This window comes from Amblyraja radiata, chromosome 26 (assembly GCF_010909765.2).
Source record: "Amblyraja radiata isolate CabotCenter1 chromosome 26, sAmbRad1.1.pri, whole genome shotgun sequence".
NCBI classification, from domain to species: domain Eukaryota; kingdom Metazoa; phylum Chordata; class Chondrichthyes; order Rajiformes; family Rajidae; genus Amblyraja; species Amblyraja radiata.
Genome location: NC_045981.1, coordinates 20,183,969 through 20,194,808, shown reverse-complemented (window position 1 = coordinate 20,194,808; position 10,840 = coordinate 20,183,969). Strand labels below are relative to the sequence as shown.

General features: G+C 48.9%; 1 protein-coding gene across 6 annotated transcripts in view; it reads right to left on the bottom strand.

Annotated features, from left to right (window-relative positions):
• Window positions 1–629: 629 nt before the first annotated feature.
• itgb4 (integrin subunit beta 4) overlaps window positions 630–10,840 on the bottom strand; it is an 84,365-nt gene continuing 74,154 nt past the window's right edge. For 5 of the 6 annotated variants that reach the window (XM_033044407.1, XM_033044406.1, XM_033044409.1 and 2 more), the window contains exons 36-42: window positions 10,387–10,512; window positions 8,949–9,095; window positions 7,845–8,033; window positions 5,433–5,588; window positions 3,884–4,048; window positions 2,663–2,779; window positions 630–2,524 (exon numbers count right to left, since the gene is read on the bottom strand). In XM_033044407.1, the coding sequence (XP_032900298.1) occupies window positions 2,400–2,524; window positions 2,663–2,779; window positions 3,884–4,048; window positions 5,433–5,588; window positions 7,845–8,033; window positions 8,949–9,095; window positions 10,387–10,512 (1,025 nt within the window). In that variant the 3' untranslated portion in view covers window positions 630–2,399. The remainder of the gene's footprint in view (window positions 2,525–2,662; window positions 2,780–3,883; window positions 4,049–5,432; window positions 5,589–7,844; window positions 8,034–8,948; window positions 9,096–10,386; window positions 10,513–10,840) is intronic. The other variant, XM_033044410.1, reaches the window with a different exon arrangement.

Here is a 10,840-nt window from a genome sequence, read left to right as displayed (position 1 = left end):
GCACCCAAAGGAAACACACACGGTGGTCACAGGGAGAACTTGCAAACTCCACACAGACAGTACCCGGATCTCTGGTACTGTGAAGTAGCAGCTTTACCAGCTGCGCTGCTGACCAGTAGAACTTCATGGACTTTTTCGCGAATGGCATCAAGGGAGGGCAGGATTGAGGGACAGATTGCCTGGTCAAACAAGTCTACAGCTTGCTTAAGAGTCTAGGTGGCCATTCCTGAGTTATTCTGAACAGTGGGAGTGCTGAATCAGGACATTGGCTGTGCCCAGGGAGAGAGTTGCAGCGAGTCCAGCATAATCCTGGTAATCCGAGCAAAAAACACAAACTGCTCAGGAGCTCAGATTCTGAAGTGCCCGACCCTAAATGTCCATTCCCCCCACAGATGCTGCTCAACCCACTGAGTTCGCCCAGCACTTTGTTTTTTGCAAAAGATTCCAGCATCTGCAGTCTCTTGTCCCTCCAGTCCTCGAAACCTTACTGGCTGTGTTTGATGGTGCTGACAATTGAACTTCAATGGATGCTCCCAGCTAAATCGTACGTTTCCTAAAACGGTAAATCCCAATGTTGCGTGAGAAAGGCCCTGGGAAAACGTGACTAATAAAGAAAATAAAATTGAGGCTATATTTCAGAGTTATATATTATAAACAAACGAGAAGCATTTCCTTGCATTCCATAACCATTGCACATCAGCAGGGAGGAATATAGTAGACAAGCCAAGCTTACGGAGAGTGATCACCCGAGATACAGCGTTTCACTTTCGTGCACCAGCCTCTTACCTCCTGAACTGGAATATCAATTGATTCACAGTCACCACTCCCACCTTGGCCCTCTTCCCACCCCCACCTCCTGTACGTCACTGGGGCTGTCCCAGCTGAGGTTGGACCTGGACTTTAAACCTAGACCCGTCGGTCTCTTACGTTACAGTCTTTGGAGGGTCTGGTCAATATAGATTGACCAATATAGACCATTAGATATAAAACCAAGGCATGCATATTTTTTTCAGAAAGGTGGCCTTAAATAAGAATATAATATGACAAAAATGGCTTTATCCGCTGAAGGGTCGAGTACAAATTTTGGCTACAGAGAATAAAACTTTCAGGCAGTGCGGTGATTTTGGTGTGTCTCCATCTGACACTGGAGCTAAACAGAGCAGCCTAGACTCTAAACTACATGAACCTCTGGTCCTCCGTGGCAGAAGACTGGTGCATACCCCCTCTAATGGCAGGATCTTGAACTCTGTCTGGAAGGGTGCTGGAGGCAGAAACCTGTGCCAGTAGTGCCTGAAACCTAAGTAGTAAATGGGTGAGCACTTTTTTAGGGCTCCAAGTAAAATGGAAAGTGCAATTAGATGGAATAGCTGGGAAATGGGACAGGACAGAGTAAGCTCTCTTTCAGGCAGGAGGGATACATTGAGATATATGACCATTCCTTGTGCCATCATTGTTTACAGTGTATATTTCCCATAAATTTCAACATTCACTGCTCCACCATTAATCCTGGTGTACAGTGCAGGTGCCTCACTGGTGACGAGGTGTTCCTGGAATCATTCCCAAGTGTGAAAGACCCAGAGTTTGCCAGTGATTGTGTTCTGAGGGACTTTCCATCAAGTAGCAGTTTACAAAAATGGAACTAGTTGATAGTGACCTATTAATCCTTAAACAAATCAAATGAAGATGGCTGGGATATTTGAGGGAGTGCAGAATAACTGCCCCGTATAGGCGGAGTAAGTATTGCCCATGCAGAGAAAACGGGGATATACATGAATAGCTGGAGGACAAGGGTATTACAAGCTGGAGAACTGAGTTATACAAAGGTAAAGTAGAATAAAAACGCATGCCCGTTACATGTGTTGGTATCAACGCATTGTGCTTATTCCCAATCACTTTCTAAATATTTTACAAAAATTAGTAGCTGATACCTGACTGAAAAAGTGAGTTCAACAGATATAGTTCAACAGTACACGTGACCCAAAGTGTGAGATGTTTGGGCAGTGGAAGGAAAGTTATGGTGAGCCTCTTGCAGTCAGTAGCGACACAAATAATGCTGAGAGGGCTGAAGACTCTTCAGTGTGTCCACCTGCTCCTGGAGGCCAGGGCTTGAGGTGAGTCAGCTGGATGTTGAAAGAACTGGAGCCTTCAAACAGTGTAGAAACTCAGACAAAAAGAAAACAGAGTCTTAATTATCTGCGGTCAGCAGAACACATGACAGCAAGGTCACGGAGGTGTAAAGACTTGCCAAGCCTGCATACGGACAGGTGCAAGCAACCACTGCAATTGTCTTTATCTAAGGTGCTCACAAGCTGAGAGTCCAAGGCCATGTCAGAGGCTGTTCATTGGTGTGGTTGAATGTAGAACCCAAAGAGCACGACTTTGCGGTGGGCAAATGGCGATCAGGCCTCGTAGAACTTCCTTTCAACTTGTTTGGTGACTGTTCCACTGGTCATCATGGTCCGAGTGACCTGCTGGGTGACGGACGTCCCTCCTTCCATCCTTTGTGTTGTAACAGTCATCCCGTCTGAAATGGGAGGCAGGGAGTTAGTTTCAGAGAAGCACAGCAAAAGCAGAGCAATGAAAAGCTAATGCAGGGTTTGGTGTAGACTAAGGGCTGGGCTTCATTCACGAGGGTGACAACGGCGACTGTGTCAGCACCAACCTGAGAAGAAGGGGTCGATGGTGGACTGCATCAGGCTGGTCTCTGTGCTCATGTTCCCAGGCATTGTGAACTCTTCATTCCTCATCACCGTCTGCTTACTGAACTTAGAAATGCTTCCTAGGAAACGAAAGAGTAGATCACGACCGTTACAGCACGGGAGCCAACAATGACCATGTGCTGCCCATTGAGTTGTACAGATGTCATAAGATCATAAGTGATGGGAGAAGTATTAGGCCAGTTGGCCCATCAAATCTACTCCGCCATTCAATCATGGCTGATCTATCTCTCCCTCCTTATCCCATTCTCCTGCCTTCTCCCCATAACCTCTGACACCTGCACTAATCAAAAATCTATCTCTGCCTTAAAAATATCCACTGCCTTCTGTGGCAAAGAATTCCACAGATTCACAACCAGATGTGCAGACTCTCTCACTGGGATCACAACCCCAGGACACTTTACCTGGGACCCCTCTCACCCTGCATCCTGGGACCCTTCATCACCTGATACTCACATCCTGGGACACCCACCATGGGAGCCTCCTCCCCACAATCTGGGCCCTTTCATCCCCCAGACTGGGTTACAGCCCATTCTAACCCCGAGAGACCTTCCAGCACAGGACAACTCCACCCTGGGACCCCCACAACCTTCCACCTCACTGCACCCCATCCTCCACCACCCCCAAACCCCCACCCGCCATTCCTTCTAAATGTCCATCAATCCCTTCTCCAGAAACACAATCGCATCTTAACCCAGCAAACTATTTACTGCCCTTTGAATGGAAACACGGTCTCGGGAACAATCTTTAAAACTTTTATTTTGTCAGGAAGTGAAACTCGGAGCTGCTTGTCCACCCACTAACTCATCTGGTCTTTCCACTAACTGACCCACCCCACTCACCAACCGACCGACTCTATCACTAACTCATCCAGCCCGCCCACTAACTGACCTACCCGCTCATTAACTCACTCATCCCACCCACTAACCAGGCCATCCACCCACACCCCAACCATATACTCCTTCATCCACCTACCCTGTGCCACCCATCCACTCACCTCCCCCCACCCACCCTACTACACCCCCACACACCTACCCCACCTTCTCCCCCAGCCCTCACAAAAGAGGCACAAGGAGTGGCGATCTGTGTGGGGCAGTATTCATGCTAAGCCCTCGATGCAGGAGACCGTGGAATGGGAATTGCTCCCTCACTGTGTGGACACTTACCTGCATCCTGAGACTCGATGGTGATGATCCCTTCCCGCTCTGGACCAAAGCCCTGCGTGGTCTTTGCTTGAACCTTGAACTTGTATGGAACGTTCTCGCTGAGATGTGGCACCATTAGAGTCATCTCTGCATCATCTCCTTCCACTTGATACGTCTTGGTCTCATCTGGTGGAGCAATTGGGATGCGTTGGGTGAAACTGGTGGCCTGGCCTGCTTTTGAAGAGGCATCCAGTGGGGTGGCTACCCTGAGCCTGTGCCGGCGGGAACTTAACACGGAACGGGGGGAGCGGGGCAGCTGGCTGATCGCGGGAGTGGGGCTTGTCCGGAGGCAGACTGGATGTGTATGGGAGGGAGAGGTGGGGCTTGGTCATGGAGTGCAAGGCTAGGGTGAGAGGTGGGAGAGGGAGTGGTCACAGGGAGTGGTGAATATGGGAACACAGGATCACAGGGAGACAGTGGTCACAGGGAGATCGGAACTATGAGTCATTAGGCATTAACTTCCAATGTTCTTGCAGGGAGTTGAACTCATCGGAAACACCAGTGGAGGGTGTTGGTCGTTCCCATTACCTCAACGGCCTTGGAGTGGGAGCAGAGCCTGTTTCCTTCACAGGGTTGTGAGGATTGCCTCACATCCAACTGTATCTGCCCAGGGCTCGGCCTATTGGGACGCTTGCCTACCCAGTTATTGCCTTTTGTAAGTGACGACTTATGGGACCACTGGGTCATGAAGTACAACCAGTGACTGAAACCGTAGTAGCACTTCAGTAAGCACTTCAGCTCAGCACAGGCAAGTACAGCAAGTTAGTGAACTCTTTTGCACATTCTATTAATGCCCACATCAGCTGAGGAAGGGAAGTAACCCAAATGTGAACTCCTACTCTCTGCTTTACAACCGTCTCAACTGACCTCCACTACCAGGTCACAGTCACTCCTCCAAAGCTTTAGACTGGGAGAGACATTCACCAACATGGGAGAATACCCAGTTTTGTTTTGTCTTTACCCCTCAAATCTAGTTTAATTTTTTAGTTTAGTTGTGAGATACAGCGCGGAAACAGGCCCTTCAGCTCACCGAGTCCACGCTGACCAGCGATCCCCACAACTAACACTATCCTACACACACTAGGGACAATTTACAATTTTACCAAGCTCATTAAGCTACAAACCAGTTCGTCTTTGGAGTGTGGGAGGAAACCGGATCACCCAGAAAAAACCTACGCAGGTCATTGGGAGAATGTACAAACTCCGTACAGACAGCACCCGGAGTCAGGATTGAAACCTGGTCTCTGACGCTGTGAGGCAGGAACTCCACTGCTGCGCCACCGTGCCGCCCGTGACGTCTCATCTGAGGATGGAACTTCCGAGAATGCCGTGTTCTCTCATATCTTTGTAACGGGACCAACATCGACCGGAAGAGCTAACTGCTGCCTGGCACGCCCAGTAACCCCATCAAACCCACAGCCTTCTGACGTTCAGGAGGTGCTAAAACTGAGCAAAGCCACCGCTGTTACCCTGAAGAACATCCGACGATGTGGACCGCAACAATGCTTACCTTGCCCGCCCAAGGGTTCACAGGTCACCACATAACCCATTATATCTCCATTTGGTTTTCGGGGTTTCTCCCAGCTCAGTTTGAGCAACTCGGAGTTGATTGCAGTGAACACCAGGGGCCCAGGGGCACTGGGTGTGCTCAGTGTGAACGGCGAACCTGCGGGGTGAAGGGAGCATGTTACCAACTACAAGCAACAGCGGAGAACAGGCCTCACCTCCCAGTAACGCCGTAACCTCCCAATCAGAGCAAACTCAGGGGTCCATGTAACGGCATAAGCCCTCATGATCGGTTATGTTGGTCTGTAGGTGATTGACGTGAAGTTGAAGACAACACTCGATCAATTGCTAAACCCACTGTGTAGTGATCATTAATTAGAGAGAGCAAGGAATTGCTCAGCAAACTGTGTGTGTTAAAGGTATGCAGTTATAGGGATTGTCAGTACAGGTTGCTACTACAGGTTGAACACCCTTGGTGCGTTGCCGTTTCATTATCACATGACCTCTGTTGGCCCAGCAAACGGATAATCCCCAAAGCCTCTGGAACCGAGGGTGACAGAACATCGGTGTTCAACCTGTAGTAGAGATGTATACACACAAAAATCTGGTGTAACTCAGCGGGTCCGGCAGCTTCTCCGGAGAAAAGGAATGAGTGACGTTTCGGGTCGAGACCCTTCTTCACATTGGGAGTCAGGGGAAAGGGAAATGATATTGTGTTTTTGATTTTCTGTTTTTGGATTGAATTCTGTTTTTAATTTGTGTCATTGTGATGTCTTTAATTACTTGTTTTACTCCGATTATATGTTTTTATTCCGATTACTATGTAAGGTGTCCTTGAGATGTATGAAAGGCGCCCATTAAATAAAATTTATTATTATTATTATTATATGGGAGGTAAATAGAACAAGTGAATGAAAGATATGCAAAAGGTAACGTTGATCAAGGAAAGGAGGAGCCCACAATGGCCCATTGTTGGCTGTGGGGTAGGTGATAATGAGTAGTTGAGACTCAACAGGTTGACAGTGAAACTAGTACGGTGACTGGTGTGGGGGAGGAACAGAGAAGAGAGGGGATGCATATACTGACCACCAAGAGGGGGTGTATATACCGACAATCCCAATTCCATTTACATTCTGTTCACAATGCCATCTGCGGCCACTCAGGGACAAACCAGGGCAGGACTTGCACAGTAAATGGTAGCATCCTGAGGAGTGTTGCAGAACTGAGAGACCTAGGGGTGCAGGTCCATAATAAGTGGTGTTGCAGATTGAAGGGTGGTGAAGAAGGCAAAAAAAAAAGCTCAAACAACTCAGATGGTCAGGCAACCTCTGTGGAGGCAATAGACAGACGTTTTGGGTTGGGATCCTTCTTCAGACTGAAGGTGTTTGACACTATGGTCAAGTAGCTCCCCAGAACATGGAAGCTGCAACTTATGGGATGACTGGCCAAGCTGATATTGGACAAGTGGAAGATCTGAATCCACATCAAAACTAGATGCAGCAACACACAAAGAGCTGGTCAGGCAGCATCTGTGGAGGGAATAGACACTCACATTGGCCCTGAAAGTAAGCATGCAGGTACAGCAGGCAGTGAAACAAGCTAATGGCATGTTGGCCTTCACAACAAGAAGAGTTGAGTATAGGAGCAAAGAGGTCCTTTTGCAGTTGTGCAGAGCCCTGGTCAGACCACACCTAGAGTATTGTGTGCAGTTTTGGTCTCCAAATTTAAGGAAGGACATTCTTGCTATTGAGAAGTGCAATGTAGGTTCACAAGGTTAATTCCCGGGATGGCTGGACTGTCATATCTTGAAAGAATAGAGCGACAGGGCTTGTATACACTGGAATTTAGAAGGATGAGAGGTGATCTTATTGAAACACATAAGACTATTAAGGGATTGGACACATTAGAGGCAGGAAACATGTTCCCGATGTTGGGGGAGTGCAGAACCAGGGGCCACAGTTTAAGAATAAGGGTAGGCCATTTAGAACAGGGATGAGTAAAAACATTTTCACCCAGAGAGTTGTGAATCTGTGGAAGTCTTTGCCTCAGAAGGCAGTGGAAACCGATTCTCTGGATGCTTTCAAGAGAAAGTCAGAAAGCTCTTAAAGATAGATAGAGTCAAGGGATATGGGGAGAAGGCAGGAACGGGGTGCTGATTGTGGATGATCAGCCATGATCACAGCTGGCTCGATGGACCAAATGGCCTAATACTGCACCTATTGTCTGTCTCCCGCGCAGCCAATATAAGACATTCATACACTGGTCAATGGAAAACACTTAAATTTTCTTCTGGAATAAAGTTCAGGCCTTGGAGTAGAGATGGAGCAGCCGCCAGGATCAGTGTGGACTCCCACAACACTGCCACCTTCTGTCCATCACCGACCAAGCCAATTTGAATGGGTGGGGGCCGCCATACCTGGGATCGGGCTGAGGGGGCTCATTGGGTCCACTTTGGATTCGATGGTGATGACTCCTTCGCGGTCCGGACCCCATCCCTTGTCACTCAGAGCCTTGACCTTGAACATGTAGGAGTAGTTGGGCAGAAGGTCATTGATAATCAGCGAGTTTTCATTGGGGTCTGGGATGTCAACAGTTTGCATCTCACCTGAAACGTAAGAGACATCACCTTAGTCACAGACAACTGCTCTCCCTGCCCACCCGTCCCATGAGTGGATGCTCCACTTACAACAGTCTCGCCCCCAAGACACCTGCAACGTTAGCACACACGGTGTCTGCAACAGTGAGTCAGACTGCACGGGAGGGCAGCTTGGACACTGAGGGATGGGCAAGATCACACAAGAAACAGGAGCAGGAGTTGGTCATCAAGCCTCTGACCTGCTCCTCCTTTCATCAAGATCTTCTCTCAGTGCCATTTCCTGGCTGAATCCTCCATGTTCCCCCATTTCACCAGGAAATGTTCAGAAATGTATCGATCTCTGTTCCCAATGAACCCAGTGCCGGATGCTCCTCAGCCCTCAGTGAAGAGATCTCTCCTCGTCTCAGTCCTGAGGGACCTTCCCCTTACTCTGTTGGGGAACCGCCTTTGCCACTTCCTGCCTCTCGTACCGTATAAATCTCAATGAGATTAGTCTTCAGACTTCAGAGGTTCAGCTCGGAAACAGACCCTTCACCCAAGTCCGTGCCAACCAGCGATCACCGCATACACTATCCCACACACTAGGGAGAATTTACAATTTTACCGAAGCCAATTAACCTACAAACCTGTACGTCCTTGGAGTGTGGGAGGAAACCGGAGCACCCGGGGAAAATCCACGCAGTCACGGGGAGAATGTACAAACTCCATACAGACAGCACCCGTAGTCAGGATCGAGCCCAGGTCTCTGGCGATGTAAGGCAGCAGCTCCCCTGCTGCACTGCTAGGCCACCCCCTCTCAGTCTCCTGAACTCGGGTGCATGCAGGGATAGTCAGACCAGCCTCTCCTTATCCGGCCACCCTGTCTTCCCTGAGTGGGTGTTTGCCGGCCGCGGTGGCGACTGGGAGAGTGGGGGAGTTACTCACCTCCTGCCAGGGACTGGTAGGTGACCCGGTAGGCCAGGACCTCTCGTTCGCACGGAGGGTTCTGCCAGCTGACCTTCAGCGAGGTTGCTCCCAGCGCTGAGAAGACCAGGCGAGTCGGGGTGTTGGGGACCCCCGGAGAGCGGTTTTCTGTGGGGTGGGGACAGAGAAACAAAGCGGTAAGACTGGAAAAGCCCAGGATTAAACAGAGACTGAAACACCTGCTGGAACGGGTCCAGGAGCAGAGAACGACACAAGCAGTAGCTTCCACCATCGGCCCCAGTGAGAGGTTGCTACTTCATCTCTGCCAGCGCAGGGAAACGGGCCAAATATGACAAGTGTTAATCCCGTAAACTGATGAGAGCGAACTGCTGAGAGGAGAGAGAAGTACCAGCCTCTCAAAGTAGAGTTGGTGAGCTTATTCTATTATGCAGCAGTTAATACTCTCATCCACAGGTTTATCCTCGCCTTTACCCACTCATTACCTCTTTGAACTACTAATTTAAAGATCACTGCTCTCTCCAATTCTGACTCAGCATCTACCCAATTTCCTTTCACTTTCAAATTGGCCAAATGTCCTTCAGCCTTCAGCTATTTCCCAGCTGTTACCAGGCAACTTACCATCCTACCTCAATCAGAGAGCAGTCCTGAGCTACTATCTATCTCATTGGTGATCCTCGTACTAACTTTACTGGCTTTACCTTGCACTAAAATGTAGCTACCTGTACAATGGCACGATTGTAATCATGTATTGTCTTTCCACTGGATGGTTTAGCACGCAACAAAAGCTTTTCACTGTACCTCGGTACACATGATAATAAACTAAACTGAACTGAATTAACCGATTTGGGTTCTAGGCTCCGGAACGACCTCTCGAAATCACCATCACCTCTCTTTCCTCTCAGCACTTCGCTCTGATCAAGTTTTCAGCCCCCCTTCCCCAATCCTCTCAGGCTCACTGTCAAACTCTCTGCCCGCAAGGCTGGGCTAGAGCTGGCCATTCTGTTGCAGATGCAGGTCCAAGCCACGAGGAATTGGGTAGGATGGAACTGCAGATGCTGGTTTATACCGAAGATAACCGCAGAGTGCTGGAGTAACTCAACGGGTCAGGCAGCATCTCTGGAGAAAAAGGATGGGTGACATTTCGGGTCAGAACGTATCTGAAGGATACCAACCCAAAACGTCACCCATTATTTTTCTCCAGAGATGCTGCCTGACCCACTAGGTCGCGAGGAATTGGGTTGGTCTTGCCCTGAACTTATTCATATCCCTCCCTCAGTCCTCAACACGCCAGTCAGGATTGGATCTAATCTCTAGGTTGAGTAGTAAAGCATGTGGCCTGAGCTAATTGCCCAAACCCATCATATGGTGCCATTGGTGTTAGCCAGGATTGTGAATGAATGAGAAGGAGGTTTTAGAGTTACAGTGGACGGGGCCTAACCATGAAGAGCCATCTCCAGGTTCTCAAGAGCAGCGTTCACATCCTCGGATTCTGTACGTCTCCTCCCGCCAATCATCCGTTGTGTGACTGTGTAGTCAACTCCCTGCATTCCATGCATTGGTGGTCCTGCCGATACAAACATCTGTCAGACATTCTGCAAAGCAGTGGCGGAGCTGCTGTACCTTGAACCTGGCATCAGGTTGGTCTAAAAAGCTTTTTTGGCACGTTGGCCTTCATCAGTCAGAGCATTGTATAGAAGTTGGGAGGTGATGATGCAGTTATATAAGATGTTGGAGAGTAACACAGCCAGATATGGAACCATCTCTGGAGAGAAGACAGGAGTGACGTTTCGGGTCGAGACCTTCGATTTAAAGCAGCACCTGCAATTCTTTCCTACACGTTTAGAGTACCGTGTTCAGTTCTAGGAACCATTATAGAAAAGATGTTGTCAAGT